The sequence below is a fragment of the Gasterosteus aculeatus genome, chromosome 11, assembly GCF_964276395.1.
Source record: "Gasterosteus aculeatus chromosome 11, fGasAcu3.hap1.1, whole genome shotgun sequence".
NCBI lineage: Eukaryota > Metazoa > Chordata > Actinopteri > Perciformes > Gasterosteidae > Gasterosteus > Gasterosteus aculeatus.
In genome coordinates this window covers 12,485,142-12,505,393 of record NC_135699.1, presented here as the reverse complement: position 1 = coordinate 12,505,393, position 20,252 = coordinate 12,485,142, and the positions used below count along the sequence as shown (strand labels likewise).

At 45.5% G+C, this 20,252-nt stretch overlaps 1 protein-coding gene and 1 long non-coding RNA gene across 2 annotated transcripts; one reads left to right on the top strand and one right to left on the bottom strand.

Annotated features, from left to right (window-relative positions):
* The first annotated feature begins 144 nt into the window (after window positions 1-144).
* grid2ipa (glutamate receptor, ionotropic, delta 2 (Grid2) interacting protein, a) lies at window positions 145-19,945 on the top strand. The gene is made up of 23 exons (XM_078083843.1): window positions 145-596; window positions 1,774-2,027; window positions 2,116-2,448; window positions 2,538-2,692; window positions 8,746-9,021; window positions 9,696-9,781; window positions 9,889-9,958; window positions 10,307-10,603; window positions 11,234-11,385; window positions 11,517-11,687; window positions 11,920-12,026; window positions 12,130-12,277; window positions 12,984-13,315; window positions 13,803-16,199; window positions 16,298-16,385; window positions 16,881-16,967; window positions 17,080-17,276; window positions 17,364-17,519; window positions 17,618-17,707; window positions 17,804-17,933; window positions 18,039-18,157; window positions 18,263-18,427; window positions 18,569-19,945. Exons 1-23 carry the CDS (start codon window positions 515-517, stop codon window positions 18,602-18,604), a joined length of 5,928 nt encoding a protein of 1,975 aa, XP_077939969.1. The 5' UTR covers window positions 145-514; the 3' UTR covers window positions 18,605-19,945.
* On the bottom strand, window positions 10,478-20,248 carry LOC144384534 (uncharacterized). Its single transcript, XR_013451325.1, has 3 exons — window positions 20,166-20,248; window positions 18,547-18,642; window positions 10,478-10,614 (listed from the first exon to the last, which is right to left on the bottom strand). It is a non-coding gene; the product is annotated as an uncharacterized LOC144384534 (long non-coding RNA).
* Between the last annotated feature and the right edge of the window lie 4 nt (window positions 20,249-20,252).

The following is a 20,252-nucleotide window of genomic DNA, read 5'->3' as shown; positions in this document are numbered from 1 at the left end:
TTTCTGGGTCACCACTCAGCCCTCTGAGAGGGCCCCATCTACATGAGCAAGAGAGGAAGGCAGAGAGAGAGAGAGAGAGAGGGAAAGGTATTTATAGAAAAATGGGGCTTCGCAGCACCTTTTCCTGCAAAGAACCAATTCGGGACCAAGTGAGCGTGTCCCAGTTCCGTGATCATCGCTCAGCTATAGGGTTTGCGCTGAGGCTGGACCGCCTCCCCCCCCCTACAATGGAGAGCCTGACTCCGAGACGCTCTCTTCCGGCCTCCGTCTCCTCAGCTGCAGGGCTTTGGTTCTCCGATTGAGAACAGAGGGAGGCTTGGCCCACATAACCTACAGATGTGACCTTTTCGGTGCACTTGACTTCCAGAGGGCTTAACGGAAGGCGGTGGGCTCAGCGGAGCAGCAGCAGCAGCAGTGTGAAGGTGTCGGCGGGCCGTCTTTTGGCTGCATCGACCTCCAGGCCGGGGGTGAAGGGAGGCTGGCTGGAACGTGCCCTGCCGCAAGCCGGGCGAGGATGAGGCGTTTCCTGAGCAGAAAGGGCCGCTTCTCCCTGCGCCAGAGCAAGTCTGGAACCCGGAGTGCCTCCAAAGATTTCTGTAAGTCTGTGAATAGGAGTTTCTTTTCATTTTTAAAGTGATGTTCCTCAAATGTTTCATCTGCTGGAGGTGAGATGAAGAGAAGAGCCGAAGCGGACATTGTGTAAGTGGAGTGCAGGAGGCAGAGTTTATGACCGAGTGAGATCTCATTTGTCCTTTTTGCATTGAAGCAGATCAGACATTTCCTTGCGAAAGTTGCTCCTTTACTTACTTCCTGTATCTAATTTAAACTTTCTCTGGCTGTCTCACTTCTCCTGTCTTTTTTTTTTTTTTTTTCTAATGATCATAAGCGTAGGAACGCGTGTATGATGTCAATCATCGAACAGTCAACGCATTGGCGCTGATGGTTTGACGGATGAATCCATGCAATTATTCCTCTGCAGTTCTACAATGTGTCTTACATAATGGTCCAATGTCAAATATTTATTTCCAAATTTGCAACTTGGAGACACTTTGTCATACGCTGATATTTAAAATACATTTTGATGGGAGTGCCTTTTTGTAAGCAAACATGTTATTTCAAATCACACATATTGTGATATTTCCTGTTCTTTCTCAGAAATTGTATATGCTGAAAATTTGTCCTTTTTCCTATTTTAACTGTAGGTAGAGCTTCAATACAAGTGTGGAAAAAAAACAGAGGGAAAGGGGGTGGGGCAAGAAGTCCTTATAATGTCATGTGTCTATGACGTATACGTAGCTCTAGATGAGAGGAGATAAAGTACAGTGAGCCTGTTGGGACATTTTCTGCTGCTGTAGAATGGGGCCAGTGACCAGGGGAAGGCCAGCGGTTGATGTGGACTAGATACCAACTGTCAGAAATAACCCTCCTTCACGCTATTCGCATCCAAACGTACGGATCTATCATTTTTAAAAGTGTTTTTTGACTTCCCTCGTACGTCTTTGTTTGTGTGCTTCGTTAAATAGACTCCCGTCCCTCTCCATCCAGCTCCATCACTGAGATGCCCTATTTAAACCATCGAGCTGCTTGACCTCCATTTTACAGCTCACCACGGTGCCTTTTCGTATTAGCAGCTTGTGAAAGATTAGACGTGTCAATACAGCATACATGTCCTACATGCAGTAAAACACATCCCCTCGCAATTTAAAAACCTATTAAAGTCCAGGTGGACGTACTGGGGCCTTTTCCAAGAACCATCTTCTGTCCTTCCTTCAGACCTCGGCCTCCCGGCCACCAATCAGAACTGGCCTGAGGCCTTCGGCTTCCGCCTGGGTGGCACTGGGCCCAGCTACATCCTGTCAGTGGTGGAGGGCAGCAGTGCGTACCTGGCCGGCCTGCAGCCGGGGGATCAGGTGGTGGACATCGAGGGCCAGGACGTGACCAACCTCAGCACGCCAGCGCTGGTCGCTCTGGCTCAGACCCTGAAGACGGTGCCCCCCAGCATCGGAGTGGTGTCGCGGATCGAGCAGGTAAGCCGACACCCGGCGCTCTCCATGTTTAAGAAAACACAAATAATATTCAGGTTTTTTTTAAAAGCGTGCTCGTCCCCCTCTTCAGATCGACGTCGCTCCCGGCCCGGACGGCCGGTTCGGCTTCACCATCGTCGGCGACAGCCCTCTGATCGTGGAGGACTGCATGCCCAACGGGCCGGCTGGCCGCAATGGCCTCAAGGCCGGCGACTACGTCATAGAGGTCAACGGCATCCCGGTGAAGCATCACGAAACGGCAGCAGCCATGATCAAAGCAGCTCAGGGTCGGCCGCTCCATCTGGGCGTGCTCAGCATGGCCCGGCGGCCCAAGCGGCTGAGCAGCAGCATGAGGGTGCTGTCGCAGAGCGGGGACAGCATCCGGGAGAGCCGCGCCCACAAGGCCATGGAGTTCAACAAGAAAGTGCGTCCGACACTTTTCGTGTTGATTCGTGTGTTTTTTTTTTTCTTTTCGCCTGTCGATTCATGTCCATGCGTTTCTTTCCCCACCAGGTGGAAGAAGTGCTGGGGGAGGAGCCAGATGTGAAGGAACAGCTGTTTGAGGTGCTCAAGCAGTACGCCGCTGAGAGGGATGTGGACAGTCTGGCCGAGGCGCTGCCCGACATCTTGATCACAGAGGAGCACCAACAGCTGATCGACAGTGTCAGGTACCGCGGCTCGGACGGACTCCATCGCAAACTGTGCGCGTCGGGTGTGTGTCTTGGTTAGCGTCGGCTCGGTTCTTCTCATGAGTCCTCCTCACGCAGCGATCAAAGAATCCTGGTCACAAGATAGTTAACATTACAATCACATTCGACAAAGTTCTTAACCTCAGCACGTGTCACTGCCAGGGAGGCAACCAGGTCCCTGCATCATATATGGTCTAGCTCTCAAAGGGCAGGATACACATAATGTGCTTTTAGAGTTGCATTTTAGTTGAGCCTGTAGGGAAGTAACTGAGGCGTTGGTAAAAACTTAACCAACGTCGGAACAAAACGCTAGAGAAGGTCATCAGCAGCCACACGAGCATTCCAACTAATCGGAGCTGTTTCGATAATGGGTCAAACTTTTTTCAAAGGCAGAAAAAACGTCAAAACATAAAACTCAATCCAGTGGCCATGTGTACATGTAGTGGCTTGTAGAAATTAATATTCAATTAATATTGAACAAGGCTAACGGAATATTCCCACGCAGATAATATCCTCACTGTGTTGTACATTTCAAATTGTTTTCTCATACTAATTGTGGCTTGTAACAATGCACTCGGGAGACTTTCCTATTGTGTGTGTGAATCACAAATATGGTTAAAAATTCACTTTGGAATATTTCATTTGAATATTGCATCGGCATTGATGTGAAAATCAAAGCCCAAAACACAAAACCTCTGCATGCACTTTTTGTTTTTTTCTCAGTCCCCACCTCGCTGTCTCTCACTTTGACTTTCTTCCCGTTGGTCTCTTTCTTTCTCATTTCTCCCCGTCAGTTGTGATACACTCTTTGATACACACACACACACACACACACACAATTTTTTTTGTAGATCACATAACTGGATGCTCTTTATTCCCCTTCCTCTGCACACAGCTCTTTGCTGCAACAGCCAGTTTGCTGCTGCCGGTTGAGGTATGCACATATGCCAAAACGGAAAAACATGCAGGTGCTTATACTGAGTGGCCACAGCACTGTTTCTCACACACACATGCATGCAGTCATTGCTCTGAAGGTCTATGTGGGAAGGCATTATGAATTGCTGCCTCAGGTGAGTACTTTGGCAAATACCTTGTGGCATTGTACATTTTTGATTTTGTAGCATGCAACGGATCATCAGGTGCATATACGATGTACGATTGATTGTAAAGTAAGAACTAGTGCTTTTTGAAGCGTTCCATGGCAGCAATCTTTAAAAAATCAATTAGCGTTGATTTTTTTTTATTTTTACAATGATTCATTTTTAGGGACTAATTTGTTCTCCTCCCAGCTAAACAACACAGCTCAGCATCTCAGTTTCCTCCGACACAGCTGTCTCTACCGCAGCTTTGATAGCACATTTCCTTCCTTTGAAAACTGCCTGTGAAACCGGAGCCCCATTAATTATGCATTAGCTTTATCCACACTGGACTGTTTTTGCTGTTTCCCTCACAATGTACAGTTACTCTAACAAAAGGAGTCGGCTGATCTCTTCACATTAGATATAATTAGTTTGGGTTGCTGTAGTAACGCATAATTTATTTTTAATTCATCAAGATCAGGTGCACTGGAATCCTGATGTGCTTTGACATGCAAAGTTTTTCATCGTGGCTTTCTCTGCTTGCTGTGTCGATGTGTTGTTATTATCACAGTGCGGTTTTGTCCGCCATTATGTGCGTTTATGCCAATTAAGCTGCAATCCTTCCTTCGAAAGGGACACAATTCTTTTTTCAGGTTTACTGCAGGTTTTGCACAACACAATGGCACATGTTTCTGTGGTATGAGCCGGAGGGAGCTTCCAGGTCGCCCGTGAGACCGGCGGTCTTAATGGCTGCTGCTGACAATGAAATGCCTCTGGGGAAGGAATGTAATGCTGGAGTTCTTTGCTCCTCGGGATGTTTGGTGATTATATTTTTGACAGGCGTGCGACAACGCAGCCGTCTCCTCTTCCTATTTGTACTACCTCCCTCAGCCCCCCCCCCCTTCTCCCCCCAACCCTCCTCCACCTCAAGCACTGTCACTTCCGGAGGTCAAAAGATGTGAGGTGTGCTAAACAGCTTACTGACTTGTTCCTTGCAACACTTGACCAGCTGAGCCGGTTCTCTGCTCAGTCTGTCTCTGCCCCCCCCCCCCGCTGATTTGCCTCGCCGTCCCACAGGATGTGTGCTATTTTTATGCAGCCCATTTCTTTTAATAAATTCTCTCTTAGTTTTTTGACACATTTGCCAGTGTTGATTTAAACAGCTGTGAAATCCAGGGGTTAGCGGATGCTTGAACACTTGTCAGCTATGATCTGAGTGTTATTAGAGTCTCCATCCCAACATGCAGTCGCCCCTGTTGTGTATTACGGTAAATCGAATGCCTTTGTGCCATACTCTGTCTTTACAGAGACGATGTAAACGTATTATAGACTAATGCATTCTCAACCCAGGATGCACTGCAGTGTTTTCTTTGTGTTTAATTATTTGAGTTCTTAAACAAAGGTTTTAAGAATCAGTCGAAAGTTGTTTTGGGTGATAGACGTTGTCACGGACGTCGCACAGACATGACAAAGTTTCCTTACGTAGACGCACACGCGCACACACACGCACACATGACCTGCCTATGAAATTCCACCGGGCTTTCTCCTCCCTTCTCTCCCTTCTCACTTACTTTTTCGTTCATCTCATTATTTCCTTCCTCCTCCGCTGAGGGAAGAGGACACTTGTCACACACCACCTCTTACTGCAAAATGATGGGAGACTCGTTGACGAGGATTGCCCCGAAACTGTGAACGCCGGACTTGACCCTGGCGTCTTTGGGGGAAAAGGGGAACGAAGGATGGGAACGAAGAGCGAGCGCAGCCCCAAACAGCCGAGGATGCTGCCCAAGGATGTTTCGGAGGTGTGGAGGGACGTGAACCGCTCCCTCTCTCTCGGTCTTGCTCTTTCTTCCTCCGGCTGCTTTTCAAGTCGGCGGCCAACGCTTTTCAGATTGGGGGCACCTTCCTTTTCTCATCCTCCTCTTCGTTCCCCTTTGTCCGGGAGAGTTTGCTTGTTCTGACTAGATGGGGACTCACGCGAGGTAGAGGAGAAGCATTTGCGTTGCTTAGCTGAGCACAGGCGCTTCCTTCAGACCCCCGAGGAGCCATGGGACGGGATAGGAGCCTTTCCAGACACTTTCGGTACGGCACTTTTACTTTCATCTCGGCAGTGCTCTCTGGGCTTTGTGTTGTTTGGTGCTGACTTGTATCATATAAGTTGTATAAGTTGCTGAAGTATTGTTGTGCAACTATTTGTGTTTGTTCTCAAGTTGGTTTCCTTGAATATTTTACAGTTTGCAGGTAAACATATGAAGCAGTGTGAACTGCAAGATTCTTTCAAAAGAGTTTTTCATACTCAAATGACAAATTTTTCTTAATTTTGATGTCCGTGGCTTTTTAATTTAACTATGTGTCTGCAACTTTGTTTTGTGTTTTTTGAATGAACGAGTTGTGAAATCAGCTGATTGGAAGTGGGTCTGATAACAATGAATCTTGCAATGAGTTGCCCAGCTGATTGCAATTGTCATTCATCCCTTTGTGTCCTTGATCCTTCCCTCCTTCATTCCTAATTATAGACTCTTGCCCTCCTTATAATTTAGGGCACCCCAAGGCCTACATCCAACTTCATCAGAGGAAAGCTGTGAAGTTTCTGTTCACTTGTTTGGGGTGATTTTGAGGCAAAATGAAATATTCTTCATACTTTGACTGAGACGTTATCGAATAGTTATAACAAAGAGTTGTCTGAGGTAATAAAGTATGATGGAGGTCATTAGAACCAGAACTTGACTGGCCCCATTCTGTTTAGTTTTCTCCATCCACCGTTTGTGGGTGCAATCGTGGTGCATTGTGAGTGTAGTTTTGGAAAGTTCTGTGGCCTACATTGCCTGTATTTTAGTTACATGACCCCGGCCTAGAAAGATCTCTGGTTCTCCACTTTATCTCTGTCCTTGTCTCCAACTTTAGCATATTTTACTCCTTGTGTCCTGCAGTTCTTTTTTTCTATTGTCCATATCAAGTCGTCATTTTAAACTTGTCTCTTTCTTTCTCATTCCCTCTATTTTGTATTAGCTGATTTTACAGTGTGTAATACTCATTCATGTTGTTGCATTATATCTCTACCTCAGTTGTTCTACTCATGCTAAACAAAACTGACATTTGCGATTGCCTGGGTCAGGTTTTCACTTTGTGTTTAGGTTTTCACGCTGGCATCACATCCACACTTGAATGTCCACACGACTCTTGAGTATACTGACAACTACAAGATCATCACGAGCGATATGAAATACATCATCATGCAGCCTTCATCTTGGGTTAAAGTTGGAGATGGAGGTAAAACGAAGGGGGACCTACAATTGGAAGTCCGAGTCACTTTTCCAATGTTTCTAATGGAATAGTTTGATAGTTGACCCAGACACATAAGGACACACAGATATTTTAGGTGTTAGCTGTGTTTAGATATTGCAAGAATGTGTTAACTCACAGTTAACTCACAAGCAACTGTGTGCGTTTATCAGATGGCACACACAACCTCAAACTCCGTTACCAGCAGTCCACTTTGGATTCCCATTATGTGACTGAATGTGTGTATATGAATCCACAAGGTATGGTGTCTGGAAGTAGGATGAGGATGGGCTGTTAGTTAGACATTTCTGACCCGTTTTATGAAAGTTAATGTTTTGTTATTTGGTGTATGGTCCCAGGTTTTATTGGATAGTTGACAGGCGGCTGTTTTAATGTGTGGCAGCAGTCTTGCAAAAGGCCATGAACAAATTGTTGTCTAGGTAAAAAATCTCTAGAGAGGCAATGTATATTGGCTTCCCTCAATTTTGGATTCTACCAAATTCTATTAGTAGTATTACGCTGTGTGTCTGCATGAACATCGGAACATTGAAGAAACAAAATCACTTGTTTCTACTTAGCACAGTGGAAGCAGCCTGGAGCTTCATTATGAAGCGAGAGATATCGAGATGGAGTCTTGTGTTGAGGATGGAGGCTGCATCATATTGTAGACGGGAGGGTTATGCAAAATAGAACAAATAGTACATCTTGTACAAGTACAACATGAGCTGGGTGTGCACGGTTTTATTTTATATATTTATTCAGAGCCATCAGATTGAAGAGAAAGAAAAGGTGTCTTAAAGAAAAGAAAAATCAGAGCCTGATACACATTTCAAAGAGTTTTTGGCAAGGATTCTTCCATATGTGGGTCATTTTTGTATATTCCCCTTCTTGCCGATAATTGGCCTTAATATGAACATGGATTCAATTGAAGTATACATTCAAAGCAGAACAAAACATCCATTTTTTATATCAGAAAATGCTTCTTTCTTTACAATTCTTTGTTGATTTTTTGTTATAGAAGCTGCAGCAACAACATTTGTAGGCCGAGTCTCAGACAGAAGTGGATGCATTATGCTTAACCGATATCTCTGAGTATCCATTGGTGGGTTGTTCCTTAAGAGGATAACTGCATTAGGGGTCCACCATGGGAGGGGGTAACAACAGCGATAGGGAGAGAGGAGCACTTTCTTGCAGAGGTTCTGCTCTGCCTTTGAGCTTCGTCCTTTTCGCATATTAGCAGAGAGCTGTCACTGATACCGAACACTCAGGCCTGCAGCTGCTGATGTGACAGGACCACACAGACACGGCTCATCTTTTATCTCTTTCATTCTCTCAAACACGTACGAACACCCACATAAACACACAAAAATAAATGTTGGACCAATCCCTTCTACCTCCGTCGGCCCCTCCCGTGAGACGATTACGGGATTATTTTTGGACCAATTGTGTGGATCCTGCAGTTGGAGCAATGTAGTCAGTACAAGAGTCGCTGACTTTTTTTCTTTACCCTTTGGACGATGGATGCTTTGAGAGTTCAGGATGAATCATTAATTTCGATTTTGTGGGGGTTTTTTTTGGCTGCAATGCTTCTCTAATCTGATTTTGTAGGATGTGAAGATTCTCAGTAAAGCCTATTTCTGATCTTTTGTCTGACCCCACAATGTTCGTCAGGATCTTCATTCCCAAGAAGCACCGGGAGCGTTTTGACGAGGTGGTTTCCCAGAGTCTGATGAGTCGGATCAAAGGGCGCAGCTTCAGTGACCCGAGCCGCAGCCACCTTCGACGCAGCCGGAGCGAGGATCACCCCGAGCGCCTTCTGGTTTCCACCCGCGCCAGTTCAGTGCCGCGTACCCAAGCAGAGGAAGGCGTGGTCCCCCCCGCCCGCGGCATGCGCAAGACCACCTCCCTCATAGCTGGTCACTCCGGCGGCAACACCACCAACTGCAGGTCTCTATTCAGTGTCCTATTGCTGATTTCCATTCAAAAGGATTTTCTTTGCTCATCTCGTCTTTTTTTAGTCCCTTTGTGTTTTGACCTTTTTCATCAGCATGAGTTCCATCATCATCATCATCATCATCATCAACGGCAACACAGTGCCATGTCACTTTCAAAGAAAACCTAATTTTCCTAAAATAGCATCTCCCCTCTCTCCTTACGTCACTTTTATTGACGCTCTGCATGATAACTGCTGTGACAGGTCTTTCTGTGAGGCATGGAATTAATGTGAATTAAGACGAGTGGGAGTTAAATGAAAAATAGATTAGGAGATTAAGCCAATGGTAAATAATCTCATTTAAGCAGTCACGCCTGTCCTCTTGCTCTCCTCATCTGCCACGTCATTTCTTGTTGTGTCTTTATGAATTAATGAGTTTGTTCCCAAAATGACAAATTCCTGATCGCGTCATGATGGCAACATGGTGAACCACACAAGTACAAACATTTATGCACAGTTTGTTTTCTCTGTGAGTTTTCTACTATATAGTTGTCCATGTATTATTCAATTGTAGTTAGATATAAGTTGTTAATTATTAACAATTAATTATTTTTATAGTAAATGTATGTGATCTCTGTTTATTCCTCAGTCCTGTCATTAATCAAAAAGGTCGAATGTCTCTCTGTAGGACAGTGAGAGTGTGTAAGGGTAACAACAGTTTTGGCTTTACTCTAAGAGGCCATGCTCCAGTGTGGATTGACTCTGTCATCCCTGGTAAGTAAAAAAATGTTACACACTAATACCTATGTACATATAACATTTTTCTTTTCTGTATGAAGCTTCCAAGCATCTGTATAATGTCTTAATTTTCTGCTCTGCAGAAAGCCCAGCTGACAAGGCAGGTCTAAAACCAGGGGACCGCATCCTGTTTCTCAATGGACTGGACATGAGGTTGAGCTCTCACGCATGCATTTCATGAATTCTTCGCACATTTGTCCTGTGGAAATCAAATATTGAAAATATCTGGTCGACCAGATTTGTTTTTAAAACCAACCGCACATCTTGCTTTCTACAAAATTGCTAGGGAAAAAAAGAAGTGATCTTCATAGGGAACCAGTGGGTTTATGCTTGGTGAAAAAAAAATGTCAAAGAATATTCCCAAAATATCCAAGAAATTATTCAAGAAATATTTAAAATCATGATTGATTATAAAGGTTTTGATATGTAACCACAAGTTTCAAGCAAAAGGTTATCGCAGTGTTTGTTTCTTTCCATGCAATACCATGTATCTGCCCGTAGAACGTCGTCCCATGAGAAGGTGGTGTCCATGCTCCAGGGCAGTGGCGCCATGCCCACCTTGGTTGTGGAGGACGGTCCGCCTTCCTTCACGCTGGCGGAGCAGGACCTGGCGGGCGGCGGTCTCCCCACAGAGTGTGCCCGCTCCCCTGTGCTCAGCTCCCTGCAGTGGGTGGCAGAAATTCTCCCGCCCAGCATCCGGGTCCAAGGCCGCACCTTCGGACAGCAGCTGGAACACCTGCTGACCATCCAGGAGAAGTACACCATCTGCAAGGCTCTGGAGAACTTCTTCCAGCACAGGTGAGCACAGGCTGAAGGGGAGAAGAAGGAGCGGGATGATGTGGAGGGGGTCAGAGGATGGACGTGATGTGATGTGACAAACGGGAGGAAGATAGTACATGTTTATGTTTTTGCACTGCTGGGTCCGGTACGCTTTTATTTTAACATAATTGGCATGACAATCAAAAGTGCATTCTCTCATCAATGGACTCCTGGAATGGAATAAAAACTAAGTCAAATCTGGATAGTCTGAAATGCATTATGTTCATTAATGTGTGATGGTAATAAAAGAGGTACTCCAGCGAGTTTGGTAAACGATACGGTTTAAAGAGTGTTCTTTTTGTTTATTACTGGATCTACATTGTACATTTCTCATAAAGTCACCACCAGCATCACATGAATACATCCTCCCTGTTTGGTTGTCTGTTAAAATGTTGAGTCCCTAAGCCTAAAGAAAGATAACCTTGAGTCACAGACCATATGATACAGACTCAATACTCCTCATGACGAGTAAAATCAGTGGAGTACCTCTTTAATCTTCCGTCTAGTTCGCCACATCCGTGGGTGACCATTTACATGAGCTCAACTTCTGACCTCTGATTGGAAAGTCAGGCGATCTTTGTCACCTTGCCTGTGTTTCCACGGCAACAGGAATGTTGACACTCTGATCGTGGATGTGTTCCCGGTGCTGGATACTCCAGCCAAACAGGTGATCTGGCAGTTTGTCTACCAGCTGCTGACGTACGAGGAGCAGGAGCATTGCCAAAGCAAGATCTCACGCTTTCTTGGATACAAAGCGCCAGGTGTGTGCGCCCTTTAAGTAATTTTGCGTGTGGCCCAGTAAAGTTCAACCAACTCGGGGGCTGCAGCCCTTCATACGCCTTTTGCCTCTTCCTCTGCATTGCCGATATGTGTGTGTGTGTGTGTGTTCCAGTTCCACCACCACCACCACCACCTCCTCCTCCCCCTCCTCCTCCGGAGACCGATGTTGCCCCCGAGCCGCATCGACGTAGCAGCTCCATGAGGGTGACAGGGACCACGTACAGGAGCAGTGTGAGGGGACGTAGCTCTGATGACCTGGTCATTGGCACACACATGGGCATGGGTACAGAACTTCATTACCTTCATCCTCATCCACAGCAACAGCAACGCCATGCTGGTTGATTCTGCGCCACCGCGACTCCTTTGATTCTCATACCCCTTTGCTCTTATTTCCATACCGTTTAGAGATTTCTTATACTGAATATTATATTAGAGTATTCCTATGTTGTCAAAATTGCTTGGTTGGTGGCCACCATGTATGGGCCAGAGCTAACTTAGTTACCTGGTTGTCATAGGCCTCCGTGTAGAGACATTGATGGAGACGGGTATGCGTTTGGCTCCAGGCGAGAGACAGTCAGGAGACGGTACTTCCCTTCCCGAGACTCCTAATAACCTCACCAATGTACGTACCAAAGTACAGTAAATATCACCGTCGGATTCAGCATTCACTTCATCACTAGGCCAACTCTTTACTCTGGTTTCTCTGTACATTTCCACCATACAAGCTGTCAGCAGTGTACGCTGAACTGGAGAACATGTACTCGAGCAAGAGGTCCAAGTCTCTGAAGAGTCGTCCTCCTCCCACCCCCGAGAGTTTTCTGGATCTGGAACGTCCCTCGCGCACAGCCTCCCCGACAATACATGCGAACACAGGTAGCCAAAAACATACAGTAAACTCTGAGCAGCTGGAATTATATTTCGCCATTGCCTTTAACATTTTCTTGGGTGCCTGGGTGTTGCAATTGGCCTTTATTTAGTTCGTTAGATCAGGACGTGCCATTATTTTGAATTTTTTTAACAAGTTGCCACCTTTGACTTGATCTAATCTAAGGATGCAGTGCCAACATACGAGGGAGAGATAAGAGTTCCCTCACATTCAGTCTGCTCAGGTTGCAGGCATGTTAGATATATAGTCCAGAAAAACTGAACCGCATACATTAAGGAGGATATGGTGATCGTGGAGGTGGAAGTGGAACCAGAAAACACACATTTAAAGAAGTACAGCTCTTCTAAAAGACATTTTCAGTTTGACCATTTTTTCCTGAACCTTTCACATTTTAGTGGAAAAGCTGTACACAATGATAATTTGTTATTATTTTAATAACCTTAGTAATAATTTGAGATTTTTAAAAATGAATGGAGTGATTGGAAAATTTTCCCAATTGCCTGTGAGGGAAGGTGTAAATATCTCTGTGGTTTATTATTGATTTAGCTGGAAAAGTAAAATACATAACTCTATTTACTCAATTATGAAAGAGAAAAAAGACCAAAGGTAACTGAATGTTTCATTGATAGTCGTTATGTATTTATTCTATTCAAACATCTGAAACAACACTGAGTGTCTCTTTCTTAATCTCAGGCGGTCGAAAAGGCCCCCCGCTCCCTACATGCTGGCCAGAGCCCCTCCCCAGCCCCCCCCAGTCCCATTTCTATTCGTCGGGGTTAACGAGCCAGGACAGTGGGGAGTCCAACCCCTACATCAGCCTTGACAGTCCCCCTCTGTCACCCCCAGAGCTCCCCGACTACCCTTCCACTCCCCCCGGGGTCCGCAGCAACAAGCGGCGTTACACCTTCTCCAAGCCCCCTCGCTCAGAAGACACAGATCGCTTTCTAGACGCATTGAGCGAGCAGCTGGGACAGAGGGTGGCCATAATTGATGACTTTCTGACACCGGAAAACGACTATGAGGAGGTAAAGTCAACTTAACGAATATGAAGCCTGTATTCTCATTTAGGAGATAAATATATATTTACAATATGCATTGGGTTACAGGTTATGTAATACAAACAGGTAAAGGACAAACAAGGCAAAGTATATTGTCTTTGTAGTTTGTTGCAGTTAACACACACAAACACTAAAGAATTGATGACAGTCAAAAATCAATCTGTGGGTCAAAAATGCACCAACCGAATAATGACTTAGTATGATTACTAGTTTTAATGTGAGAAGCCTTTCGAGAGTGAACTCAGCTGATGACAGAAGCCGGTCAAGCTGTCATCACATCAGTCCAAAAATGTCCTGCCGTAATTATGTGTGTGCAGCTCTTGCAAAGAAATATGGTGTAAAATATGGCCAGGAGATCCTGAACAACTGTCTCTAGATGACCATGTGTACATTCTAATGTTACAACTTCCACTTTGACCTGAGGCTAATCAAGTTTAATTGGTGTTAACGCCAGGATGTTGTACAGATGGGCTTCCCAGATGAAGAGGATGAGGATATAGAAGAGGATTTGGGGGGGGACGAAGATGGACATGGAGGATTCATTGCCCCAGAGCTCAGCAGTCCAAGTGACGCTCACAGCAGCAGTGGAGAAGAGAACGCCTCCTCCCTAACCTACTCATCCTCCTCCGACCACATCCCTCCACCCCCGATGACCCCTCCGCCGCCCCCACCTGTTCAGATCAACGAAACTCCTTCTCCACCTCCACCACCCGCACAGACTCAGACTCAGTCTCAGCAACAGCAGCAACAGCTTAGCTACACCCCTGAACACTCCCCAAGAGCATACGTGCCCGTCCGCCGCAAATCTGGCCCTCCTCCCCCACCTCCGCCCCGCAATAATCTACCACCTAAACGGCACTCTTTACATAAAGTGCTGCCCAAAAGAGACGACCTTCAGGTCCACGCTACCATACAAGAGCTGAAAGCTTTTCAAGAGAAACAAGCGTACCAGGAAAGACAATCTTATGCAGATCAACAACAAGCATTTAAGGAGAGACAGGCGTATGAGGAGCAGAAAGCTTATGAGGAGCAACAACTGTTCCAAGAGCAGCAGGACTTCCAGGAACAGCAGGCCTTCCAGGAGAAACTTTTCAAGGAGAGACAGGCTTACGAAGAGCAGAAGGCGTATGAGGAGCAAAAAGCTTTTGAAGAGCAGCAGTTGTTCCAGGAGCAACAAGCCTACCAAGAAAGGCAAGCGTATGAGCAGCGCCAAGCTTACCAAGAACAAAAGGCATTCGAACAGCGTCAAGCCTACAAGGAGCAAAAAGCACTTGAGGAGCTGGAAGCCTACCAGGAGCAAAAAGCTTATGAAGAGCTTAAAGCATACGAGGAGCGTCAGGCTTATGAGGAGCAACAAGCATTTGAAGAGCAACAGATTTACCAGAGCCACCACTCCATGCCTAGTCAGCCAACACAGCAGAAAGCCCACTCGCCGCTGCCTCCCCAGCAGCTCCACCAGTCTTTACCTCCGCTCCCGTCTCCAGACTCCTCCCATCAGCACCCTAACCATCCGCTGTATATGATGCGTCAAGCACAGGCCCACCAGAGTCAGCACCGCCGACGTCTGTCCCGGTCAGCCCCATCTCCACACCAGGCGTCGCCCCAACCGTCAACCCACCCAAGCCAACACGGCCAATATGCTGAGGGCATCTACCAAAGCCATCAGGCCATGAGACCCCAGGCCCACCATTCCTCTTCGGAGATGCTCAACAAGATGCCCCAAGCACCAGCCCATCACGCTTCCATCGAGATGCTGCATCAGCTGCAGCAGTCCCAGGCCCACCATTCTTCTACAGAGATGCTCCAGCAGATGCAACATGTCCAAGCTCACTTTTCGTCATCAGAGATGCTCCCCCAAATGCACAAAAGCAAAGCCCATCATTCCTCAACAGAAGTTCTGCACCAAGGTCAGCAGATGCTGCAGATGCAGCCCCACCACTCCTCAGCCGAAGTTCTCCACCAGGATCATCAGATGCATCGTGGACAACCTCACCATTCATCCAATGAGCTGCTCCATCAGGTGCACAAGCCCCAAGCCCATTACTCCTCCACAGAGCTCCTCCATCAAGCCCAGCAGATGCACCAAACCAAGTCCCACCATTCCTCTACAGAGCTTCTGCATGAAGCCCAGCAGGAGCCTGCCTCCCTCCCTTTTCACCTAAACCGGGACAGCCACTCCCATCAGAGTCGAAAAAGTGTTAAAGGTCCTCATCAGTCCCATGTGTCTCCGCAAGGGAGACACCAAGAACAGCAGACACACCAAACCCATCACCCCCAGCCCACCAAACCCTCTCCCCAAAGACCCCACTCCATCCAGCAGACTCACCATCACTCCAGCTCACCTCAGATCCACCACATCCACCACATGACCCCACAGCCACTTCCGCAGGATTACCAACCCCAGATCCATGTAATCCACCCTCCCCAGCAGCCCCACAGGCCCCAGCCTCTTCTTTCCACCTTTCAGCCGCTCCAGCCGCACCCGCTCACCCTCTCCTCTTTCCAGCCACTGCCCCAACACCACCAACCCCAGCACCAGATCCATCCCTCCACCCAAGCCACTCGCTCGCAGTCCCAGCCCTCACATCACCTGCTGCAGCAGCAACACCAGCCCCCAACCCAGGCCCACCACAAGCAATCCCATGGCCAGAGCCAGCCCCAATCTCTGCCGCACTCGCTGTCTGACCCTTCGGAGCACCTGGAGCCCCCTCCGCCTCCGCCCTTGCCCCCACCCTGCACGCCACCACCCTTGCCCAGGCCTTCGCTCTCCAGGATGGACTCCAACCACATGAGTGTGAAGAGGTTACGCTGGGAGCAGGTGGAGAACTCAGAGGGCACTATCTGGGGACAGGTGAGCTTTGTGGTGTTTGGAGCTGATGCCTCATTCAATTTATAAATATCTAAAATTCTTTAAATTCACATTGAACCATTTTTGCTCGTCTTTGTTAGTTGGGGGCAAATTCCGACTATGAAAAACTGCACGACATGGTGAAGTATCTGGATCTGGAGCTGCACTTTGGGACACAGAAGAGCTCGTGTGAGTACAAGAGGCTGTATGCATATCTGCAGGGCTTTAAATGGAAGCACTGCGGAAGATCACAAGATGATATAAAAGCATTTTGGATTTATCAGTAAGCCGAATTTATCAGTAAGTGGTAAAAACATATTTTAATCAGAAGGACAACATGCACCATTATTTCTTAGCAGCACATCATTATCAAGTTCTTGGATCTCTGTTTACTTTGTGTGTGATTATTTAGTCATTAGATCTACATTATTTCACTGTAGAAATTTGTCAAAAAAAACACCACACGAATCCGCGGTTCCTTTTCAAATCACTTTTCCTATCATTTTTCTCACACTTGACTCTAACTGTGGGATCTAAGTTTGTTATTCTGCAATAACCTCCAAACTTGCTGAAAACGGTGCATGATCTTAACAAAATCTTCATTCCCATTCATCTCTTGCCTACTGTCTATTATACTGTTTATTACTCCATAACCTCTTTTTCCAAACCCTGATCGCATTTTAGTGACTGCTCCGGAGTCATCGCTGACAGAAACCTTCAGAAAGAAAGACGTGATTGAAATCCTGTCTCACAAGAAAGCCTATAACGCCTGTAAGTGCAACATATTACTACGTACCGCCATCACCCGGCCACATTTATACTCCCACACATGGTTCAGAATTAGGAGATCACAATCTCTGTTCATCTTCCTCTCGACACAAAGCCATCCTGATCGCACACCTAAAGCTGTCTCCCGGTGAGCTGCGCCAGGTGCTGATGAACATGGTCACTGACAGGCTGGAGCCGGCCCACCTCAAGCAGCTGCTGCTGTACGCCCCGGACGCCGAAGAGGTCAAAAAGTACGAAGGTTACAGGCAGGACCCCAGCAAGCTCAGTGAGCCTGACCAGTTTGTGTTGCAGGTACAGTCCTTGCAGGGTTGGAACGGGCCTCACGTTGTCCCATGTGGTGTTATTTGGTTCATCACGTTGCGTGTGTTATCCGTCCAGTTGTTATCAATACCAGAGTACAAGACCCGCCTGCAGTGCCTCCTCTTCAAGTGCTCTCTACAGGAGAAGACGGAGGAGTTGAGGGGAGCGCTCGACTGTCTCTACAAGGCTTCGGTGGAACTGAAGACGAGCAAGAAGCTCGCCAAAATACTAGAGGTAACCGTTGGTCACTTTTCAACAAAAATATGTTGGAACTGTAATAAACATTTGTATATGAAGCACTTGACAGAGTTACATTTGTGCTGTCTCATCAGTTTGTGCTGGCGATGGGGAACTACTTGAATAACAGCCAGCCTAAAACCAACAAGACTACTACAGGCTTTAAGATCAACTTCCTTACGGAGGTACAGTATACGCTAAAACAAATTAAAACGGTGTCTTGAGTGAGTGTTTTCTTCTCATGGTGTCGAGTGTTGATGACTTCATTGTGTCCTCCGCAGTTGAGCACAACTAAAACAGTCGATGGGAAGTCGACATTTCTGCACATTCTGGTCAAGTCGTTATGTCATCACTTCCCTGATGTCTTAGATTTTTCCAAAGATTTAACTATGGTTCCTCTCGCAGTCAAAGGTGGGTACATTTAGCGATAGCTTCCAAAACTCACCGAGCTCTTGATCAAGATTGGTTGTTGTGTTTTTTTTTTCATTTCATTCTTCTTCTATTTTCTGTGTACAGTAAACCTGAGGATTATCACGTCTGATCTGAATGACCTCGATGCGACCATCAAGGACATTCGCTCAGCTTGTCAGAAGATGCCTGCGAGCGCTGAGGACCGCTTTGCTGTCGTCATGAGTGTATCCTTTCGTTTACAATATTTGGAGCCCTGATGAGACGGAATGAAATAGATCTAGTAGAGGAGATGATGAAAGTCTTGTGTCCTTTAACTCAAGTACGTGCAGAACTTTCTGGAAAACAGTCATCCAGCTGTCCAGTCCCTTGAGTCCCTGCAACAGAGAGCTTTGGAGGAATTTAACAAAACTGCCTCTTACTTTGGAGAAGACGGCAACACCACAAACACTGAGGCTTTCTTTGGTATCTTTGCCCAATTCATCGACAAGTTTGAGGTGAGCAAGAAAGATTCAGGTACTTATAAGACTAATTTCTGCATGTGTAGTTCCTTCTCAGCCGTACAACTCTGAATAAATATAAAAATATATAAAGTTAATAATGTTTGCTTACTAACCCTGTTTTTTTCTTCACCAAAGAGAGCTCTTCACGATCAGCAAGCTGCAGAAAATTAGAAGAGCCCCAGAAGTCCACGATTGGCCTCCCCACTCGCCTGGTAACACACACACACACACACACACACACACACACACACACACACAGAGATGACATAGTTCATCCACATATTCTGTATTTACATGCACAAAGACATAAAGCACAAATTCTGGGCAAAACATTTTATATATTCATTTATTTTGGGTGGTAATGTCATGAGGCACAAATATATAAACTTTGCAAAGCGTAATGCAAGTTGTATTGTAAATCATGTGTATCCTTCCCCACTGAAAGTTGTTGTTGGTCTAAATCTTGATGATTGGAACTGCTGTGTAGAGAACAAGCTTGTCTGACCGTCAGCAGATCTCCACCGTTTGGAAGTCGCTCATTAACATCCTGTAGTTGAAGATTTCTTTTTCTAAGCCTGAGTGTTTGTGTGCTGCTACAATTCTACACTGATGTATTTCTTGAATATACACTATTAAGACATAGATTTAGACAATTCTATTTGAGCCTGAAATAGACATTACATTAAAATATATTCACATTCTCTTGGTGGTTTCAAAAAAACTAAAACAAAAGCAGTTAGTTTCATGTTTCTGTATTTCTGTAAGCACATTGAATGTGACATAACTTCTTTACTGACAAAGTTTAGCGTAAATCCTCATTGAGCTCTCTTGTCCTGGTGATTTAATTAACTTACACCAGATCTTCCATTCAATTTCTTCTTTATTAATTTTAACTTCAAGCGTTATTAACATGTATATATGAAACAACATTATTGTTTTTATACATGTGAACTGTTCCAAAGTTCAACTTGATCTGGTGTGCACTAAGTGTAGGTAGTAGAAGTGGGATTATGTGGACCTAAAAGTGGGCAGTGTGCAATATGTGAATGTATAACTGTATGGATATTATACTACATATTACAATACTATATAAAACTTTAACAGAAATATATTCTATTTGTACTGTACAGAATGAGAGTGGATTTAAAGGAAACCGATGTAGATGCTACTGTAAATAAAGCACTTTGTTACTTTTATGTTTTACCTAAATATTTATTTTATTGATGTGTCATATGGAGCAACGATAATTATAGTATCTTGTAGCAGAGGCAGCATGTTACATGCATATGGTGAATAACACGACTTTTAGGACGTGCTAGTGATCCGCAAGTGATCATTTTTAATTTTAAGGCAAATGTTATGATCATAATGTGTGCAGCAAACACGTTGTTTTCTGCTTAAAATGTAAAGTGTTTAACTCCAAAGCATTACCGTCCATTTAATGCATAGTGTCATGTCTGTATTTTGTATAAGAATGCTACAAAGAATGAAATAAAATCTACTTTTGCCCTGGATGTTTTTTCCAGTGTTTCATTTAAAAACCATAAAAAATGCTATATAGTAATGATACTGTGTGCAGAAGTGTAATATCGACAGGACAATAAATACGATTAAGAATGTAATCACAACACTACACTCATTAAATGTCCATACAACTCGTCCTGTCTTTACTGTCAGATTAACACCGGCTGAGATGAGCCTGCACACAAAGACACACAATCACAACACTCACCTCATGCATGGATATCGCTGCCCACATCTAACGACTCTACTAAAAAAGATCAGCAATCATTTTGATCTTCCATTGGCTTCAGCTGCA

Coding starts and splice junctions, on each gene's coding strand:
- grid2ipa (XM_078083843.1), top strand. CDS start 515: ATGAGGCGTTTCCTGAGCAGAAAGGGCCGCTTCTCCCTGCGCCAGAGC. Junction 2,028..2,115: donor TGGTGTCGCGGATCGAGCAG/GTAAGCCGACAC, acceptor CCCCCTCTTCAG/ATCGACGTCGCTCCCGGCCC. Junction 18,428..18,568: donor AATTCATCGACAAGTTTGAG/GTGAGCAAGAAA, acceptor TCTTCACCAAAG/AGAGCTCTTCACGATCAGCA.